Raw genomic sequence first — 22,846 nt, forward strand, 5'->3', positions numbered from 1 at the left:
GAGAAATGTACTCTTCATAAGGAGAGTGGGTTTGTTACCAGCACTCCACAAGAGGGACCTGAACATGTTGTTGATTTTGGTAAAATAAAAGGGAAGAATATGGATAGGGAGGAACTTCAGAATATAAATGATCCTGGGAAGAGCATTCATGTTTATTTTTCCCTAAAGGGAAAGAGGTAGTGTCTGGCAGCTAGTTAAACAGTTTGCTAACTGCACGATTAATGCAGCTAGGTTAACGTTGACTATGTTTTTAGCTTCCTTAGGAAACAGGAGGCCAAGATATCTGAGGTTTGTCTGTTGCCAGCTAAATGTCCCTATAGGAGATGCACTTCCAACTAAATACAGTGAGATTATTGCTTCTGATTTATCCCAGTTTATCTTGTAACCAGGGAATTTATCAAAGTTATCTATTGTTTGTAGGATATTTGGAATAGATTGAGCTGACTTTTTAATAAATAGGAGGCTGTCATCTCCCTATACGAGGATTTTTGTCTCCTGAGTCCCTGATTTGATGCCTTGAATACCTTGGTGTTCCCTAATTAATACTGCAAGTGGTTCTAATGCTAGACTGAATAGGAGTGGGGGCGATGGGGCATCCCTGTCTAGCTCCCTGAAATAGATCAAAGGGGGATGATATTGTGCTATATGTTAGGATATGAGAATTGGGTTTGGAATTGTGATGGGGTGGGACTCACTATTCTAGTGTCTCCTGCCGGCTGTCATAGGAATTAGCTCTACTCACCAGGGCACCCTCTTCTGGTGGTGCCTCACTTCCATTCCAGGACCTGAACCACTCACAGGACTGCAGAGTCCTCTTCAGTAACACTGCCCGCCTACTGTGCCACACTCGGTGTTCCCCCTTCTGGAGGACCTGCAATCTCTGTCCAGCTGCTACCACAGTGGCAATTACAGTCCTTTGTCCCAGGGCCACTTCCCATGTGGCTTCAACACCCTTTTCTGCCCTTACCTCAGGGCCTCAGCTGTGTGCTAATTGGGCTGCAGGTTGAGAACTGCTGAGCTAGTCTGACCTCCTGCACATTGCAGGCCACAGAATCTCATCCACCTACTCCTGTAATAGACCTCTAACCGAGATACTGCTGTCCTCAAATCATGACTTAAAGCTTTCAAGTTACAGAAAATCCATCCAGTATTGATTAAAGAGCTGGGTCTACAACTGTTAATCTTTTGCACATCCTTACTTGGTTTTAGTAGTACAGTAATTAGAGCATTGCTCATAGTAGGAGGTAGCGTACCCTTCTTTAAGGCATCTTTGTAAATGCCTAAAAACTTAGGGCTCTGAATTTCTTTGAAACGTTGATAGAATTCTATCTGGAGATGAAATAGTAGAGATAAATAGAGAGGTAGCTATGATGGGCCAGGGAGCTGAAGAGAGGGATTCTGTAGTAGGCACAAACATGGCGAGCTGGGGCGTCACTTGGGGCCTTTGGCGCCCTGAAGACGATCTGATGTGTGCACATGGGCGTGGAAGCAGCATGCTGAACAGATGCGAGTAGTACATGTGACAGATATTGCAGCCCCATGTTTTATTTTTGGGGAACCATTGTGTTACATTTATGAATAGTTTATGTGTGATTGTGTTCTATTTCTGGGGGGGATTACAACAGCTCCCTCAGGAACTAAAAACAGTGGAGGTGACTAAGGTGAGTCACTGAGGCTATGTCTTCAGTACAATCTACTCCTGGGGAATTTCTGCGCCACAAAATTAAAAATTCTGTGCACAATATTTTAAAATTATGCATATTTACTTGTCAAAACAACAATATAATCATGCCAATTTCAATTGTTTTGGTAATTTATTTCAAAATACCTGTCAACAAGTATGTCTGTCACAACACAGACAGCAAAAAAGATTCAGGAAATTTTTTTGTTCCAAACAGATTCCTTTCTAGGCATATAATACAGAACTTGAGCAATAATTCATTAAAACTACAATGCAGAAATGTATTTCCCACACCCTTCAGAAGCAGTGCAAAGGCTTTGGGGAGTCAGGGGTAACAGAGGAGCTGCGGGAGAGGGAATTAATTGCTGGGAAGGAGGCTGGGTGTGACCTTGGAGGGTTGTTGGATGTGGGTGGGAGAAGTAAGGAACAGGCTTTTTTGGGGTGGAGGAGCAATTGTTACAGAGTTGGGGAGCCTCCCCCCATGCAGATCCTGGCTGAACCCCTAGCCTCTCCCATTCAGTCAGGCACATCTGCCCCTGTTCTTGTGTGGCTCAGCCCCCCTCCTCCCTCTGCCCCATGCATCCCTTCCCCCCTCACTCAGCCACCTCCACCTTCTGTCCCTATGAGTCCCTGCACCTCCCACTCAGTGGAGGAAGACATGGAGGGGGCTACTTCTCCTGTTTGGGGTGAGGAACCACACAGTTTTTATTTTCTTCTTTTTATTTTGATTTGCATGTATGGTGGATTTGAATGAATTAATACACAGACCATGGATAAAAATTATTTTTATTTGTTATTTATGTGCATGCAAGAAGGGCCAGAGACCCGTAAATCTCAAAGAAATGGAATTATTGAGAATAGATGCCCCTCTGATTTTTATAGTTGCATTTAATTATTCTGTATTATCATCATACAGAGGAAAAGCAGAAAAAACTAGCTTAACTTGAACACACCCTGCACTTCTCATCTGAGGGCTGCTCTGCAGATCTCAGCATTGCTTGTATGAAGATGATGATGGTTGCAGAATGCAATCATGCACTTACTGTATTAAGGGCCTTTTCATCCTCCAGGATCAAGGCATGGAGGGGACACTGTGGGAATCTCTTGCATCCACATATGAAAGGAGGGTCAGCTCTATCGGTAGCATCCTGCCTCCCATGCCTCCAAACCTCAAGGAGATTTACCTATGGGTTCTGGAGTCCATACATGGAAAGAAATAGGGCTACAGGGTGCATATCATCTCCACCCCGATGATGATGCCTCCTCGAGCCCGCTGGAACATACACTCAGGAGTTAATATGGATTGGAGTTGTATTATCTTTTGATTGGAGTCAACTCTGCATTGTGGAACTTCTCCTTAAAGGTGGGATCCAGGGGCTGCTACCAGTTAGGCTGCTCATCTCTATAGTCGCACTACCATGGATCTTGAGTGGACAGGGCAGTGTGGCTACAATGGAGATAGCTAATGCAGAGAAGGACCTATGCAGGGATGGCCCTGTGCCTCCATCATGTCTCCTGAGAGCCTCACGATTCATGGGGGTGTGTAGGATTTGGGGATTGGACTCCCTATCTCTGCCATAGGGGGCAAATCCACAGCCAAATTTAGATAAAACTTTGTCAGAGGAAATTAGTGGAGTTTAGTCACTCCTAAGGTCTCTCTCAATGTGTTTATTTGCAGAAGGGCACAAATTGGCCCAAAGTTATTAGGTAAATTAAAAAATATGGCTAGGTCATACTGCAGGTGAAATACAATCATATCTTGTTTTACTGCAGTAACTGGAACCAAAGCTGTGCTTTGTGTAGAGTATGCAGTGATTAAAGGGGTTCTCAAAAAGTGGCCTTTACATTAATACTTGCCAATTCATAGCATGATTAAAAATGCATATGCTATACTATAGCACCAAAAATAAAACCAAATACAGTCGAGAAAGCAGAAATGGAGGTGCAGTGTTTTCCTAGTGTATATTGAATTTACTCTCTGTTAGGCAGAGCAGTCATCCCCACTACATATTAATTCATTTCTTGAAGAGCTTTGTTAAAGTTTTCTAAAGTATCTTTGAAAGATTTCAGTAAGTAAGCTCCCAGTTCATTGCCAGTCTCTTGAATGGCTGCATCGTAGCCTCCGAAGAGTGGTGTTGAAGCCTTTATGTCCTCTCGGTTTGCATGAAGTAAAATATTGTTAAGTTCCTCTGATACACTCTCATATTTTTGGTGATCAAATTTTGAAAGATCAGCATCATCAATTGGGTAGGTGACATTGTTAGGATAGCAGTCCCTAGGAACTGGGAACTCAATGTATTTCAGCTTTGGCAAGTCACTAAAAACATTAAAGAGGCATTTAAGTGCTCGGGATGACAGGGGATTTCCAAGGAACTTGAATTCTTGTAGCTTCCGGCAGGGGATCAAACCCAAAATCAACATATTTACATGAATGTCTTGAATGTTACATTCCTCGAGGATGAGAATCTTCAGAGTATGAGAGCAGTGGCTGAGAAGTTTAAAGAAGGTTGATGGGTAAAGGTCAGCCACATTGTGCCCACTAAGGTCCAGTACTTCCAGGTGGTTAGAATGGAGGCTATTGGCTAAATAGGCCATGTCAGCATGGTTCAAGGCGCAGTTAGAAACATCCAGTAGTTTCAGAGGGGTTTTCAGTGGGCTGCAGATTTAAATAAAAGGCAAAATATTTACAGCATAAAGTGGTATTAGAAAAATTGTAAGAATTTTTTTAAAAACATTGAAATAGCTGTTCATCATTAATGTAACCTGTCTGCTCTGTTCTTTAATAATGTTGTAATCTAGTTCAATTAACTGAAAGGTATATAACATACATCAGAATTAATGTCTTAAATGGATGCACTAAACTGATTCTATTGATGGTTTCTTTGGTTTACACCAGGGATAAATCTGATCCATTGCATTTATGCCACAAGTACATTTCACATTCCACTATATGTTGGTCTTACGTTTCTATTACTTTGTCATAGTAATAGCTAATAATTTGGGCCACTGACAGTGCAGATGGAAAAGCAGAAAAGGAAGGGGGTGCTGCATTTTAGTTGGGCCCAGCAGTTGAACAGGAAGGCAGTGGCAGCATCTCCAACTCCAGCCTTTATTGTCCGCTGAGCATACAAGCTTCCCCAAAAAGACATTGTCCAGCACCCAAGAGCTTCTGGATCAAGAGAGCCAAGGAACCCTGCAAGTGACCCACATCAGGGAGGAGAGCGAGCCAGGCTCTGGGCTCATCAAAATACATCTCAGGTACCTCAGTAACACCAAAAAGGTGGCTGTACTGAGGACACAGTGGGTGTTCTCAAGAGTTAAGTCCAATGTAAGAGCCTTCAAAGGGATTATTGGCCTTTGGGGAAAGGATCACACTTGAATCTGAGCCCAGAGTTGAAGTGGGCAACAACCTCACCCCAAAGCACTGACATGGGTACTGTGAGGATTGTCCTTTTCTGTAGGTCTGTATAGCACCTAACACAATGGAGCCTCTAGGCGAGGCCACATTACAAATGTTTAACAATAATCAATTCTGTCTATGGGACTTCTAATAATGTGCCTGAAGAGACAGCTTGGAAGTATTTGGTTCTTATTTTGTATAAATGTCTGTGTGTGCACCTACTGCTAGTATTTGTCAGGTGAGGTATGTAAGGCTGGCTGCTAGTACCACATAACCTAAACCAACCTGCTACACCTTGGCAGCTCAGTGACTAAACTGGGAACCCTGCCACTCATTGTGTGGTGGGGGGTATGCCCAGCACCCATTGGAATGAAAAACAATGTCCACAAAGGAGTAACTACATCTGGTGCTGATCCTTGCAGCTAGTTCCTGGTTGAACAAAGGCTAGAAGAGAAAACCCGGAACCTAATCTGCTGTGTAAAAAATGTCAGGCAGTTTGCACTGCAACTCAGCTTTGCCCTCTGGCATCTCCTGCAGCTGTGCTCACTTCCAAACATCTTGGTCTCCAAGCCTTTGGTCCCAGTCAGTACCACAGAGAGAGGGGCTTTGGTCTTAAGGCAAGCTTCTTCCCCTGTATTTTTTTCTGCCAACGTATATGCACTGAAGGTTCGAGTATGGTGGTTGCCCTCTTCAAACTTGCTTGTTGGAATGTGAGGATAATATGCACTGCTATGTTAAATGAACTAGAGGAGGTCAATGGAAAGACCACCATCATTGACAGAGAACTGGAGATGCTTGACATCGATGTAGAATTTGAACGCAGGGTGGGGTTTGCAGTCAAAAACTCATTAACACCCAGAGTTGAATGTCCTGTTGAAATATCAGAACATTTCCTATCACCAAGGATATCTACCACAGGTGGCTTTTCCGGTATCATCAGTACATATCCCCCAACACTTTCTTCCATCTCTGAAGAGAAGGACCTATTCTATCAGTAACTCAACAGCATCATCAGTAAGCTACCATCAGGTGAGCAACTACCTGCTGGAAAACTTCAGTATTACAGCTGCCCTGGATCACGAGATGTGACTGCTATGCATTGGTCACAGTGGAGTGGGAAAAATGAATGACAATGGGATTACTGGAACTCTGTACTCACTGAGGACTGTGCATTACAAACACCTACTTCCAAGGTGGTCACTGCTGGAAGATCTTGTGGAGACACCTGTCACAGATTTTGGGGTACCATCCAGAGCAGTGAGGAGTTGTGTCACCATGTGCCCTACAAACCCTGTTTGACAGAAGCTGGGAATGAGCAACAGGGGATAACATAAGAACATAAGAATGGCCGTACTGGGTCAGACCAAAGGTCCATCTAGCCCAGTATCTGTCTACCGACAGTGGCCAATGCCAGGTGCCCCAGAGGGAGTGAACCTAACAGGCAATGATCAAGTGATCTCTCTCCTGCCATCCATCTCCATCCTCTGACAAACAGAGGCTAGGGACACCATTCCTTAGCCATCCTGGCTAATAGCCGTTTATGGACTTAACCACCATGAATTTACCCAGTTATCTTTTAAACACTGTTATAGTCCTAGCCTTCACAACCTCCTCAGGTAAGGAGTAAGGATGGATCACTTGATGATTACCTGTTCTGTTCATTCCCTCTGGGGCACCTGTTATTGGCCATTGTCGGCAGACAGGGTACTGGGCTAGATGGACCTTTGGTCTGACCGAGTATGGCCATTCTTATGTTAACGCTGGGTGCCTTACAGTGCTTTGCTGTTGTTGCTCCAAACCTGGGACACTTGCAACCAGCTTACAAGCATGCAGGTCATACCCTCAGTGTCTCTGTGATAGAGAGCTCTAGTTCAGCAACTCTGACCCCAACAGCCTGTCTATAGCCCCACTACCCCACTCTGGCTTCCACTAGTCTTGGTTACTATTTGCAGGGTAATCCCAACACCATAGGTGCTGACTCCATGGGGGCTCCATAAAAAAAATTAGTGGGTGCTTAGCACCCACCAGCAGCCAAGCTCCCCTCTCTCCCTCCTACGCCTGCCTGCCTGAGGCCCCTGCCAATCAACTCCTCCCCCTCCCTTTCAGCGCTTTCTGCATGCCATGGAACAGCTGTTCAGCGGCGTGCAGAAGGCGCTGGGAGGGAGCGGGAAGAGCGGGGGACAGGGCACGCTCAGGGGAAGAGGCGGAATGGGGTGGGGAAGAGGTGGGGCAGGGGTGGAGCGGGGATGGGAATAGGCAGAGTGGGGGTGGGACCTTGGGGGAGAGGTGGAGTGGGGGCAGGGTCTGGGGCTGAGCGGGGGTTGAGCATCCCTGGGGAAAATTAGAAGCTGGCGCCTGTGCCCAACACACTCCCAGTCCCAAATTTTCCCAAAACTGTGTGCTTTGCTATGTCCAGCCCTTTCCTGGACAGTTCAGAGAAATAATAAGGTTCATTTGTTCTTTTAAAGGACACAGAAGCACATCATTGTTTATTAACCGTGGTAAATACACCCTTCTCTTTAAACACAGCATTTAGTTGGTTTATAGTAAAAATAAAACAAATGTATTAACAATAGGACATAGATTAAGTGATGCCAAGTAAAATGAATAAAGTTAGAAATGGTTACAAGCAAATAAAAGTGAAAACACACGTCTAAAAGTTAATCTATCAAGGTACAGGCTTTGTTCAAGATGATTTCTCACCTATAGCCTTCAATCTTGCCTTGGTTGAAGGATCCATCTGTCTCAGCTTGCAAGAGCTCTGTTCCCTTGTGTCTGTCTAATGATGGATGCCAAAGATGGCTTCTGTCTTCCAAAGTTCAATGACCTTGTTTCAAGAGGCAGGATGACCTCCTGCTGGTTTTGCCTTCCTGTGGGCTTCCCATCCCCCTGTATGTGACTACACCTCCCAGGTAGGGGAATACAGATAGGGAACACATCTTGAAGAACCCCCAGGTACAGGTAGGTACCCTCCCCTCCTTCAAGTGCTGGTCCCTGTGTGTATTCCACATGTGGGTGACTGTTAAGTAGTATTCAAATTGGAGCAGGCGTGAGGATGCAGTTGGTATGCTGGGTATGAGGATGCGGTCTGTAATACTGCTGTCCCAACTGCTGCATCTGCAGAAGAGTCTGGACGAATGCTTCATGAAAGTATGGATGGAACTGCAGGTTGTTGCCTTACAAATGTCCAGTCTAGGTACTTCCTGAAGAGATGCTATTGAAGCTGCCTGTGCTTTAGTGGAGCGGGCCCTCAATCTGTTGGGGGGAGGAAGACATGCCAACTGATGAAGAGTAATACATCCAGAGATCCACTTAAAGAGTCTCTGAGCAGATAACACTTGTCCCCGTGAACAATGCTGTAGAGACAAATAGTTTATGCCTTTTCTTAATTGGTTTTGTTCTTTGGAAGTAAAACTCTAGAGCCCATCTGATGTCAAGGGAATGAAGTCTTCTCATGCTTCCAATGAGGAGAGAGAGGTTTTGGGAAGAATACCGATAAGTGAATAGATTGATTTATGTGAAACTCAGAAATTACCTTAGGGATGAATTTTGGTTGAAGGTGAAATGTGATATACAGTGAATTGGCCAGCAGTGCTTTCAGCTCACTCACCCTCCTGGCTGATATGATGGCGATAAGGAAGGCGCCCTTCATACAGAGGTGATCACATTGAGCACACGGCCAACAGTTCAAAGAGTGGCCTGGTAAGTATTGCGTGTATGGGATTGAGGTCCCATTGCAATATTGGTTTTATTACTGATGGGATGGTCCTATTGAGCCTCTTCAGGAAGCTGTTTGTTATTGGGTGAGTAAAAATGTGTCAGGGCCAGGGCACGAGTGGCCTGGCTTACAGGAGTGAGCATCACACACAGGCTGAGGGGCCAGGAGCCAATTACTAGGACTCAGGTCAGGTTGGAATACCAGGAGATCAGAATCGAAGGAAACTGTAGGGCAGGGATGAAGAGTCAGTTACCAGGAATCAGGCCAAGTCAGGATGCCAGAAGGTCTGGATCGGGTGACAGAATCAAAAGGCAGGAACCAGAAGGCAGTTACCAAGAGTCAGGCAGTGTCAGGATACCAGGATGTCAGGATCAGAAGACAAAAAGGTAAACACCAGGCAAGCTGTCTGTGCCAGGGTGGAGCTCAGCTATACAGACAACTTCCTGTTTGTTCTTCTGGCCTAAATAGGGGCTTGAGGAGATTTAAAGCTCTCCCAGTCAGAGTGGAGGGGCGGTGCTTGTGCTGCTGTCTGTGAGCTGCCATGTGGAAGACTGGAGTGTGATCACAGGCACCGGCTTCTGATTGTCTCCAGGGCTGCTCAACTCCTGCTCTGCCGCAAGCCCTGCCCTCTTCCCCCAAGCTCCCATCCCTACCCTGCCTCTTCCCACCCACGCTCCACTCCAGCCCCGCCCCCATTCCACCCCTTCCCCCAAGGCCCCACCCCACCCTGCCTCTTCCTGCCCCACCACTTCCTGCTGCCTCCCCGGAGCGCACCCCGTCCCCGCTCCTTCCCCTCCCTCCCAATGCCTCCTTATGGCGCTGAACAGCTCTTACGCAGGTTTCAGGAGGCTTTGGGAGGGAGAGGGAGGAGTTGATCAGCAGGGGCTGCAGGCAGGCAAGAGGAAGGGAGCTTGGCTGCTGGTGAGTGCTAAGCACTTGCTAATTTTTTTCCATGGGTGCTCCAGGGCTGGAGCACCCACGGAGTTGGCACCTATGAGTGTGATGATCCCCAGAACTCCCATGGACCCATGGGGACTGACATCACCCCCTCCCCAAGGGGTGTCCTCTGGTGATATGGGTCCAGGGTTCTAGAGGTGATTTTCGTAGAAGGCTTGTATTTGGGCAGGAGCATGAAAGTTTTCTGCTAGTTCCCACATACACTCCAAAGGGCCATAGCCTTCCCAGTTAATCAGGTATAAAAGTTTACCCCACTGGCATTTAGAATCCAAGATCTCGTGGCCTTGTGCGTGAAGTGGCTGGGTCCTGTGGGGAGCTGAATTTTTGGTATACGGTTTTAGGAGGGATATGTGGAATACTAGGTGGATTTTGAGAGATTGGAGTAGGTGTAGTTCAACAGTGACCAGGTTAACTTGGTAACAGATTCGATAACGGCAAGGAACTGAAAGTCTAACTTACACATGGGTCTGTTCATGCTGAGGTGCTGTGTCAAGGGCCACACTTTTTGTCCCACTGAATAGGGGTTCCTGGTTGGCAATATTGATTTGCATATTGCTTGTAGTTGTGCAGGGATATTAAAAGGATTATGTAGGGATATTAAAAAAGGTACTAACAGTGATTCCCCCAAGTGACAGTGACCCCCCCAGTTTCACCAAGTACAAAAATCTTTTAGTTCTTCTGTTAAAACTTGCAAGCTCCTGTCTGAAGAAACCATTGATCCTATCTGTCCTGTGAGATACTCTATTACTATGTAAAACTTACAAACAAGTTAATTAACGTTGTTCTTGAAGTGAACGCTGTGAGCCTTAAGCTGTAATTGATACAATGTAAACAAATGCTATAGGCCCTTAAGTGACTTTCACTTCATTGTAACAGCAACAGCTCCTAGAAACAGACCCCCACCCTCTGTTATTAAAGGGCCAAGAGTCTCAAATAAATTAGCACACACTCCGAAAGTGGTGGAAACAGTAAATTAAAATATGGTTAAGATATGGAATGTATGTTGATGAATGCTTAATGTACATGAATGGTTGGGGAGGTGCCAGCCTAGAGAGGGAGTATCCATCGGCCAAAGAATGTGTCAAGTGGACCACCAGACAACCCCCGGAGGGTAAACTGGGATCCACCCCATCACCTGGAAGGTTGAGAAACACAAACTTTGGACAGTGTGGAGCCACCAGGAATGTGCCATCTGCTGATTCATCCTGCTGTTCCTGACTCAAACAGCTCCCATAGACTAACGTAGGAATTAATTCCTATAAGAATGAACTCCAAAGACTGAGGACTTTGAGTTTCTGGTTCTGCTTTCAACCTCCAGGAGCATCAGGTGCATCTGACACAGACTCGGCTCCATCCTCATGACCAAGATACCTGGCCAGTAACTTGGCATGAGCAACTTCTAGGCTGGTAACTATAACACCTATACAGAATTTGAATGAATGATTGTGTGAATGAAAATTATATATATATATATATATATATATATATATATATATATATATATATATATATATAGTGGCAAAGTTCCTCCTCTCCTCTAGTAGGTCCTGCGCTTATTGGCGGATTTCTTCCCCTCAGTGGTTTTCCCCTTGGATGAAACCCATAGATTGGATCAACTACTCCTATGTCTGATTAGGAGTAGCGGGGCTAGGGGGGAACCTGGGCCCACCCTCTACTCCGGGTTCCAGCCCAGGGCCCTGTGAATTGCAGCAGTCTCTATAGTGCTATTTGTAACCACTGCTTGACCGCTACAGCTCCCTGGGCTACTTCCCCATAGCCTCCTTCAAACACCTTCTTTATCCTCACCACAGGATCCTCCTGGTGTCTGATGCTGCTTGATTGTATGGTGTTTTCCTCAATCCTCCAGTAGTACACCCTCTCAGTTCTTAGTTCCTTGTGTCTCTTGCTCCTCATGCGCACTTCTTTCCTCTGGCTCCTCCTCCCTAGACTGGAGTGAGCTCCCCTTTTTATACCAGGTGCCTTGATTAGCCTGTCCTGATTGGCTGCAGGTGCTCCAATCAATGTAGCTCTCTCCGGTGCCTTCTAGAAAGTTCTTAATTGGCCCCAGGTGCCTTGATTAGCCTGGAGCAACTGCCATTTTGGTTCCCATGGTACTAGGGATTTGCTTAGCCTGGAGCTAACATACCTGCTCCTCAATACTTTCCTGTAGCCATCCGGCCTTGCTCCATCACACATTATATATATATATAAGGAATAAGTAGTGATAGGAATAAGTAGTTAAACAACGTTGTTTACTTTTATCTTTTGCTTTATTATTATATTTACAATAAATGTGGCATCTTTGCCTTATCCCTCTTAATAAGATCCTGCTGGTTTTTATTCTATTGATATAACATTTGGCTCTCACTTTTTTCAGGTTTCCCCTTACTTCTTTCTGGATTTGATGAATTCGCTGCACTAAATCCAAGGTGGGTGGGTTAGAAGAAGCTCATAGGTAGCTGTGGTTCCCATAGCTGGTAAAGAAAGGGGCTTTTACCCATGGAGGCGCAATCTGGGTTATTGTATGCAAACTCTATGTAGGGTAATAGCAAGGACCAATCATCTTGGTGGTGATTAATGTAACAATCTAAAATCTGATTGACCCTTTCTGTCTGTCCACTGGACTGAGGATGGTAGGCAGAGGCACAGCTGGACCCACAGGAGACGTAAGGCCTTGTGCCAGAATCAGGCTGTAAATTGTGACCCTTGCTTGGAAGTGACTTGATCCAGTAGTCCATGGAGATGGACCACATGGCTAATCCATAGCTGGGCTGTTTCTTCAGCAGAGGGTAGACCAATGCAGGACATGAAGTGGGCCATTTTGGTGGTCTGCTACCATCAAGATTATTATAAACCTGTTAAGACTCTGGGAGTTCCACAAGAAAATCCAGTGCAATAGCAGCCTAGGGTCAGGACAGTGTGTCTAGAGGATGAAGTAGACTGCAGGGCATGTGATGTGGTGTTTTGGCTCTAGCACACATATTGCAGGACACGATGAAGGCCTGTATTATGGTGTACATTCGGGGCAACCAGAAAAGATGGGACGTCAATCGCTGAGCTTTAAAGCAAGCCAAGTGTTCTTCCAGGGGGGAGTTGTGGCATAGCTGTAAGGCTGCCACTCTTGCCTGACCCGGGGGAATGTAAATGCAGTTATTCACAAACATGATCCCATCCCGGATATCGTGTGGTTCCCTGTTGATGGCAGCTAGTTTGTCAGGCAGAATTCCTGAGGCAGAGAAAGATCAGGACCAGACAATAGGCACAACGGTCTATGACAGGGTGGAGCCCAGCTGTATGAACAATGCCCTGTTCCGTCTCTGGCTTAAATAAGGGCTGTGGCCCAGTGAGGAGCCTTGGACCTCTCCCAATCAGAGTAGAGGGGCAGGGCTGATGCCCCAGTTGGGCTTCATGAACACTGTTCCCAGCTGCTGTGAACTGCTGTATGATGGACTGGGGTGTGATGACTCACAGTACATCTATGGATCCAGGGTTCAAAACCCATGGGGCCTGACAGAACATCAAAGCCCAAGAAGGCTGTACTATGTATATGAAACACATCTTATCTATATGGGATGGAATTTCTAACTGATATGATCCCTCAGTGTAATGCTGCTTCACTGCTTTTTTTGGCAGCATAAAGGCCACAGTGAAACACAAATGTTAATGAATGAGGACTACAAAATGGTGCAGATTTTCTCAATTTTCAATAAAAAAAGATAGTGGCCCATATTTTCAAAACTAGGAGCCTAAAGTTAGGCTCCTAAGTCCCTGTTTAGATGCCTAAGGGTGGGATTTTTCAGACGTGCCTTAGGGTATGCAAACACTGAAGAAAAAAAAAATCCCACGGCAACAAGTCTCAGAGCTCAGATCAACTAACTCGGGTTTGCAGGGCTCACACTATGAGGCTAAAAATAGTGTAGATGTTCTCACTCAGGCTGGAGCCTGGGCTCTGAGACTTACTCTCCTTGCTGTGTTTCAGAGACTGAGCTCCAGCCTGAGTTGGAATGTCTACATGGCACAAGGGACTGGAGCGTAGATGGTCTGGCCTAGTGGTCACAGCTGGGCTGGGGGCCGCACATTATCTCATTGACATTAGAATAGTTCAGCATGTCACTAGGTTATTTGCTCCACTGTGAAATTAGCTCTTCAAAGAGAACACAGTAAACTGTTGTTTCAGGTCATTCAAAAATAACAGTGCTCTTTATTGACAGCTTTTCCCCCTGACATTCAGAATTGCTGGATTTTTCTGTGTATTCAGTGTGGCTAGTTGTGTTAACCCAAATTCCATTTTAGATGCAGCATTGGATCTCCCTGGCCTTAAGATATGCAGACCCATGAGAAGCATTAGATGGTCTCAGACTACATCTTAGGGCTTGTCTCCACTTACCGGTGGACCAATGCTGTGGCAATCGATCCACCGGGGGTCGATTTAACGGGTCTAGCGAAGACCCACTAAATCGACTGCCGATTGCTCTCCCATCGATTCTGGTACTCCACCGGAACAAGAAACATAAGGTAAGTTGACGGGAGAGTTTCTCCTGTCGACCCAGCGTGGTGTAGACACCACAATAAGTCGACCTAAAGTACGTCGACTCCAGCTAGGTTATTCACATAGCTGGAGTTGCGTAACTTAGGTCGACTTAACCCCATAGTGCAGAACTGCCTTTAGTGTCCCTCTCTCCACATAAAATCACCATAGACATGGGAGTGTAGTAAATTTACAGTCTGTGCATTCGATACCAATGCCTCAGCACTGATGAACTGCAGCGACTTCATTGTTGCCTTTGATTTCTTTCCGGCATTGAGGGTGGCTTCTGTGTTTAACTAAGGTTCTGGTTGCTTATCACTCTTTATTTTTAGCTGCAGCAGCTTTAGAGTCTGAGTTAGACATCATTAGCTTCCTGCCAAATCAATATTTCTGATGGAGTGCTGCAAACATCTCAATGGATTTACCAATGAAAACATTTCCATTATTCACCCTGCCCCTTTTCGTTAGCCTTGGCAGCCCTTAATTCAGTGCCACTGCGCTGACGAGTGGCTCATCACACTTTCAGTCACTGTTGGGAACAACTTACCTGAGCAGTTTCCGTATTTTTCCTGTGAGGGTAGAAAATGCCAGGCTCAGCTCAGTCAGCTGCGTCATTTGGCTCATCTTTTCTCCAATAGTCATAAGGATTGGTTCATCCTCGGCTGCAAACCGCTGCACATTGAATGCTCTGGCTGGCAGGGTAAGCGATGTCAGTAGAGGAAAGTGGATGTTATTAAATAGCACTTCCAAGTGCTCCATTTCCAAACGAATATTGTGAACCACTTCAAGTTTGCGCAGCGAAGAGGGATCTGTGAGCTTTATGATGTAGAAAAGCTTTCGTAAAGTGAGACTGTCAGCTCTGAATGCCACACAACGAATCTTTAGTGGACAGTGGCACCTCATCAGTAAGGCTTGAACCACAAGTTCATAGTTCCGCTCTGTAACAAACAGGTCAATGAGAATGTCAATAGCAATATCAAAGATACATGGATTGAACTGCAACCTTTGCATTTCAACAAGCAGCTCAAAACAGAGCTTTGATAGTAGCTCTGTCCTGGCCCACCTTCCCAGAGTCTTCTTACACTTGCAGAGCTGAACTTCAACATCTTTTATGCCTGTCAGGTCCACCACTTTCAGTCTTTTCAAGTATGGAGAAGAGCAATTCAGCACATAATCTCTCAGCCCAACTAGACAACTTTCCAAACAAACACAGCATGCTCTGCTGCTGATGTCTTCCTGGTAATCCACTGTTGTCCCTAACAGTTTTCCTATATTAAAGTCTGCCAGGGGCCAGTTTTCCACCAAGTCATGAATCACTTCCCCCTGCTCCAGTAAATAACTAGCTTTAAAAAGAAGAGGAAAAAGGTTATGTGCAACACTGCTGAGACTTTTCCTGGCAAGCTGTGCATTCGATACCAATGCCTCAGCACTGATGAACCGCAGCGACTTCATTGTTGCCTTTGATTTCTTTCCGGCATTGAGGGTGGCTTCTGTGTTTAACTAAGGTTCTGGTTGCTTATCAGGCTTTATTTTTAGCTGCAGCTGCTGTCTGGTACTAAGTGAAATGTCTTTGGGAAGGTAAAGTGAGTAGTCACATGCTGAGCCCTGACTTCTATTTTGGTACTAGAGATAGTCTGCACAAGTCACATATTTTGATTCATTTATTCAGGGACCATTTTGTTTATTTAACCTTCATTTTTATAATAAAGGTTAGTTTTTGATAAGTTCAGGCTAGCAGAATTGTAAAAAGTACTTGTACATGGGAATAGTTCTCTATCTGCAATTAACCATTTTATTGTTTTCAGATTTTTTTTTAAAATAAAAACACTTTCGCTTTTTCTTGAAAGGTGATTAAACTAATTTAGATTTTAAGAAATATTAAATGTTAGCGTTCAGTGTTTACCACTAACTGGAGTTTCCATAGGTCTCCACTTTTGGGATTCTAAACAGTGTGGACCTGAAACCCTTGAGACAGCAGGTCAAAGGTAGGACCATGTGTTTTAAAACATGCATCTTAAGGCATTGTGCCTCTGTTGATGAAGAGAGATACACTGCTCCAGCTCCTTTGGTTTCTCACTAGAGCAGCTACTCCAAAGACAAGCAGGGATGCAGAATGTGGATCTGTGGGGGCAATCTTTTTAAGAACTCCAGTTACTGAGAAGTCTTTCTCCATGCAGAATATGCATCCCCACTTCTGAGGTCTATGTATTGAGTGCAATGTATTGAGTGCTCCTGCAAGACATCAAGTCTGAGGCTGTTCAGCATCTTGCAGGACTAGCTGGGCATACAGAACCTAATACTCAATAGGTGGCCTGCGGGCCAAATGTGGCCCACCAAGGCATACTGTGTGCCTGCCAGCTCACCTTAAAAACTGCTTATAATTAAATTCACAAATTGTGATACGTTGCCTAGCATTTGCCTATGACTTCCTTCATAAGTAACTGGCAGTGCTTAATTTGTAATGAAAGAGGTGTCATTGTTGCTACAGATGACACATTGATGAAAACAATGCAAGCATTCCTAAACATTCTGACTGAACATTTTAAAATGCGATTTGAGAATTTTAACATTCAAAAGGATTTGCTTTTATTTTTGTGATCCATTTGTTGTCTCTGCCAGTGGACCTTGCCCTTCTGAAGCAAATCAACATTTTTTATTCAATTGATAAAGATGCCATTCAATTAGAAATTGTAAGGCTCCAGATTTCAGATGCCAGATTTCAGGAAAAATTCAGAGAAGTGGGACTTTGTGATTTCTGGACTCAATATGCTGACTAGTTTCAGAATAGCCAAAATCTACCCATCTATCTTTTAACATGCTCAGATCAACATACCTCTGCGAATATGCATTTTCTACCACGAACATTATAAAAAAACAATACAATCACCTGACAGATGAGCATCTTCACCAGTGCATGCACCTTGCCCTGACCTCCTACAAACCACGCTTCACAAAGCTTGCTAGAGGTCATTGAGGTCGCCGCTCCCATTAGAGAGTGCCACCAACAAGGTGGTCATGTCGATTTATAAACTTTGTTAAAAGGTAGAAACACTAATACTTATGGTGCAATCAAGGTCTTTATTTATCAGCAGCTGAAGTTTTTTTAGTTTTCTGGTTTTTTTGGTCAGCCTTCTGAGCAAATGGCCCGTCTCTTGTGATAAAATTCTCAAATCAGCCTGCTGGTAGATCTAATGAAGTATCACTGGTCTAGAGAATACTACAGTTTAAAGTACACTGGCGTGCTGCTGCACTGAGGTGAGCATCCAACCACTCCTCTGATCTACTTGAATATAGTAGCTGTCTTACATATATTAGATAACTGGATATGAATCCAACAAGCTTTAGCGGCAGCCGTGGCTATAGTGGAAAGGGCTTTGAGACTCTCTTGAAAAAGGCACAATTAAGAGGTGCAATCTCTCTCTCTCTGACTTTGACACATGCAATCTTTCCCTGCTTATCTCCATTCAGAAAGCTGCTGCAAAGATCATTTTCCTATCCCGTTGCTTTGACCATGTCACCCTCTCTTTGAATCCCTCCACTGGCTCATTCTGCACTGTCAAATACGCGGATTGCCTTCTCTTTCAAGGCATTCTCATTCGCTATTGAGCTGTCGATACTCACCTCTGATTGGCCCATGATGCCAGCCTCACTGCCCACTTGTTAAATTTTCAAACACACACCTTCATGCTCTCTCCCATGCTGCACTTCACTTCCCATAAATATCCACAAAACTACCTCACCCTCCTCCTGTGAAGCCTTCCCCAAATCCTTCCTTGCAGTGTTGCCCACAAAAAAATTGGCAACGGTGAGGCTGCAGAGATCACTACCTATCATGCTGACCAACACTGTCTCATTGTTTCCTTGTACTCTCCTATCCCTCTGGATTCATCTATTGTCTCTTGTCTTATACTGAGATTGTAAGCTCTGCGGGGCAAGGACCATCTTTTTTGTTCTGTTTGTCCAGTGCCTAGCACAATGGGGTCCTGGACCATGACTAAGGTTAGGCTAGTACAAATACTAAATAAATAACAAGGGATGATCTATTGCACAATCTTTTTCAATAGTTATTGGCTAGATAGCAGATCCTCATTGACTTTCTTGTAGATGATGAAAATATATGGAAATTTTAAAAATACGATTTCTCAGTATTAAAACTAAGCTCAACTTCTGGTTTGTAGAATACAACCTCTCCTTGATGAATCCAGCATTCTGAAAAAATCGTCGGCAAAAATCCAGTGTGAGGGCAAAGCATTTTATCTTTAGAGATTAGAATTTTGTGGATTACCTGTAAAGACTTGGAGCTAGTTCCCTCATCTAGCAGAGGGTGATAGCTACTAAAAAGTCTTCTTTTCAGGAAAAGAAAGCCTGGGGGAATCCACTCAGACTCAAAACGTTTATTCACCTAGATTCCAGAGATCTCAAGGACAGCCACAAATTCATGAAACCTTGTGATGGCAACCAGATGGCGCATTAGGTGAGAGATTTTGAATCCTGATTTAGACAACAAGGAAGTGACTTGAGAACAGTCAACAATTAATAGGACATGGTGGCTTGTGCTTTGCTCACAGGCCAGATCCTAAAGTCTTTACTCAAACTATCACTTGAAGTGAATGGGTGTTTTGCTTGAGTAAGGACGAAGTACAAACCAAACAAGAACCTTAGGTTTTGACCCATATATCTTAGTACATGGGCTGATAGGAGTGATGATAGGGTAAAGTGGAATAGCGCGTGTCCCTTCAAAAGTAAGGAGCAAGGGGGAATCTATAAAAGCAACAAAGAATCCTGTGGCACCTTATAGACTAACAGACGTTTTGCAGCATGAGCTTTCGTGGGTGAATACCCACTTCTTCAGATGCAAGTCTGGAATCTAGGGGAATCTAGATGTTGCAGGGCCAACTCACTGCTAGGGTACCTCCTCCTGGCAGCTCTGGGGTGTAGCTCCTTCCAGGTCCGATACCCCCTTCCATCGCTCATTTGTGCATCCTGCTGCCTCGCTCTTACTCTGCAACTCAGCATGCTCTCCCTTCATGGCTTGGCCCTCCAGCCAAGTCACTATGTTTTCCCCTTCCAGGGGTTATCAAAGTGTCTCCATCCAAACTGTCTCCAGCAGTCTTCCAATTCACTGCCCAGACTGTGGCACTTCTCCAGTGGCTATCAGGGGAAACCAGGCCCAACCTGTACTTCAGGTTCTGGCACAGGTTCCAGCAGCCAAGGTCCACAATGTCCCACCTTGCTACCATTTTCCTGAACCTTTTTCTACTCTATACCTCTCTCAGGCTTTCGCTCCACCACCATTCTGGGTAAACCCTTCCTTCATGGCCTGGAGCCCTGGGCTTTCTAACTCTTCCCCGGGTTTCCTTTCCTTGCTAACAGTCAGAGAGTGGCCACAGGATTCTTCACTGCAGTCCCTTTCTGCTGCCAGCTTCCTGGTGTATTGTAGCGCTGCCTGTTCTTTCTCAGCTGGGCGCCATCGGCAATCTGGGGCTACTTAGCCACCTAATTCTGCTCTGAGGTGGCCTAGCCAGTTAACTGACCCCTGATCAGCCTCATTAACCCCTTCTAAGATAGCAAGGGGTGAACATCCCATCACCGTAGGGAATAAGGAAGATTGGGTTAGATATTTAGTCCACAAGGTTAGGACAATAAGATGGAGGGAAATGTCCTTTAAATTACATTTGGTTTCTTAACTAAACGTTTATAAAGTAACAGATGTACAGTGTGACACTGCACCCCATATTCATCATAGTGATATGATTATAGCATAATTATGATGCATTTTGTACAAGATGGGTCATGTGAGGTGTTACTGGAAAACTTATGATTTGCCAAATATGATTACACTAGTTGTGTATATGTATCATTTTTGTATCAGAAGTTATGAATATTGACTATGTATCTGTATTTCAAATATGCTTACTGTGGGTAACACCCACAACTAGCCTTTCAGGTACAACACAAGACGCTAGAGCAGCGGCACAGGAGGCAGCAAACAGGGCTGCCAACAGGGGAGTTAGCGTGGGAGTTGCCATTGGAGGAGCAGGTGAGTGTCTTTGCGTCTGTTTGTGTAGTGTTTGTATCTCGCTGTAGAGGCCCAGAGGGGCAGGCTGCTGAAGGGGCAGCTGAGCCAGGATTGGCCGAGCCCTGAGTAGGGGGAGGAGCCAGGCTAGGAGGGGCCTATAAAAGCGGCCGCCCAGCCAGGCAGCAGCAAACAGGGCTGCCAACAGGGAGTTAGCGTGGGAGTTGCCATTGGAGGAGCAGGTGAGTGTCTTTGCCTGTTTGTGTAGTGTTTGTATCTCGCTGTAGAGGCCCAGAGGGGCAGGCTGCTGAAGGGGCAGCTGAGCCAGGATTGGCCGAGCCCTGAGTAGGGGGAGGAGCCAGGCTAGGAGGGGCCTATAAAAGCGGCCGCCCAGCCAGGCAGCAGCAAACAGGGCTGCCAACAGGGGAGTTAGCGTGGGAGTTGCCATTGGAGGAGCAGGTGAGTGTCTTTGCGTCTGTTTGTGTAGTGTTTGTATCTCGCTGTAGAGGCCCAGAGGGGCAGGCTGCTGAAGGGGCAGCTGAGCCAGGATTGGCCGAGCCCTGAGTAGGGGGAGGAGCCAGGCTAGGAGGGGCCTATAAAAGCGGCCGCCCAGCCAGGCAGCAGCAAACAGGGCTGCCAACAGGGGAGTTAGCGTGGGAGTTGGCAGGGGGAGGTGGAAGGGGAGGCCCTGCGCCCCCCAGGGAAGAACGCCAAGCGAGGCCGAGACAGCAGCAGCCAGCAGCCATGAGCCAAGCAGCAGAGGACACACCGAGGATGAGAGCATGCAGCAGCTGTGGTATGTACCTGGTCCTAGCGGGGGACCCTGAACAGTACTATATATGCATGAAGTGTCGCCTAATAGAGCTGCTGGAGGAAAAGATCCAGGGCCTAGAGCTGCAGGTGGAAACCCTGATAGAGAATAGAAGGGGGTTTGAGAGGCTGATGGAGCAATGGCAAGCAGTAACCGAGGGGGAACGCCCAGGGGCACAGGGGGGAGCAGGGGCTGAGGCCAAGGAAGGGGGACCACCAGAGGAGGAAGATGGGCGGTGGAAGCATGTGACCGTGAGAAGCAGGCCAAGGAAAAGGAGAGCCAGTGAGGGGGAAATTGAGCTAAGGAACAGGTTTGAAGGTTTGGAGAATGAGGAAGGGGTACAGCAAGTGGTAGCTGACGGTGAGAGGCCAAAGAAAAAGAGGCGAGCGGCCAGTCCCATAGATAAAGGGGAGGAGTCGATGGAAGTAGCACCAAGTTTGGGCCCAGGGACGATACAGGATGGCTTAAGGGGAACCACAAGGGATGATAGGAATGGAAGGAGCTTGCGACCAGGGGGAACGGGGGATAGGTTAGAGGACCGTGCTGTCCCCAGGCGAAGGCAGGTCTATGTGATTGGGGATTCCATACTGCGAAGGTTGGACAGGCCTGTGACCAGGGCCGATCCGGAGAACAGAAGGGTGTGCTGTCTACCGGGTGCTAAAATACGGGATGTGGACCTGAGGTTGAAAAGGATCCTAAGAGGAGCGGGTAAGAACCCTTTGATCATCCTTCATGTGGGAACGAATGACACGGCTAGATTCTCGCTAGAAAGGATCAAGGGAGACTATGCCAGGTTGGGTAAGACGCTCAAGGAAATTGAGGCTCAGGTGATCTTCAGTGGGATTCTACCTGTCCCTAGGGAAGGGCGCCAAAGGGGTGAGAGGATCGTGATGATTAATAATTGGCTGAGGGAGTGGTGTTACAAGGAGGGCTTTGGGATGTATGGGCACTGGGAGGCTTTTGGGGACAGACAACTGTTCTCAAGGGATGGGCTCCACCTAAGTAGGGAAGGAAGTAGACTTCTAGGAGGGAGGCTGGCTCATCTGATTAAAAGAGCTTTAAACTAGACACTGGGGGGAGACGGTCGGGAGAGGTCCTGGTGCTCTCCACACCAAATTTTCACATTGGGAGTGAGGACAACAAGATAACAACAGATATAGCCAGAGGGGGGCAGTTACGTGTAAGGAAGAGGGGGGGGGACAGATTCTAGATCTACAAGTCATACTGGAAGTACTGTGTCCCTACCGAGTTGGGTGAAAAGAGTGAGAGGAGCCCAACGGGAAAAATTAGGATGTTTGTTCACCAATGCGAGAAGCTTAGGTAACAAAATGGAGGAACTGGAGCTCCTGGTCCGGAAATTGAAACCGGATATCGTAGGAATAACAGAAACATGGTGGAACGGTAGCCATGACTGGAGTACAGGTATGGAAGGGTATGTGCTGTTTAGGAAAGACCGATGCAAAGGTAAAGGTGGGGGAGTAGCACTGTATATCAATAATGAGGTGAAATGTAATGAGATAACTAGCGCTGCAATGGACAATACAGAGTCTGTTTGGGCAATGGTCACATTGGGGAAGAAAACTACCAGAGCCTCATCCAGGATAGTGATTGGGGTGTGCTATAGACCGCCAGGATCTAGCTTAGAGATGGATAGAGAGCTCTTTAATGTTTTTAAGGAGGTAAACACTAATAGGAACTGCTTGATCATGGGGGACTTTAACTTCCCGGATATAGA

General features: G+C 46.0%; 1 protein-coding gene across 1 annotated transcript; it reads right to left on the reverse strand.

Moving 5' to 3' along the window:
* Positions 1 to 2,509: 2,509 nt before the first annotated feature.
* Positions 2,510 to 15,779, reverse strand: LRRC14B (leucine rich repeat containing 14B). The gene is made up of 2 exons (XM_039525524.1): positions 14,832 to 15,779; positions 2,510 to 4,337 (listed from the first exon to the last, which is right to left on the reverse strand). The coding sequence occupies exons 1-2, from the start codon at positions 15,734 to 15,736 to the stop codon at positions 3,692 to 3,694; spliced, it is 1,551 nt and encodes a 516-aa protein (XP_039381458.1). The 5' UTR covers positions 15,737 to 15,779; the 3' UTR covers positions 2,510 to 3,691.
* Positions 15,780 to 22,846: the final 7,067 nt, after the last annotated feature.

Source organism: Mauremys reevesii, linkage group 2, assembly GCF_016161935.1.
Source record: "Mauremys reevesii isolate NIE-2019 linkage group 2, ASM1616193v1, whole genome shotgun sequence".
NCBI classification, from domain to species: Eukaryota; Metazoa; Chordata; order Testudines; family Geoemydidae; genus Mauremys; species Mauremys reevesii.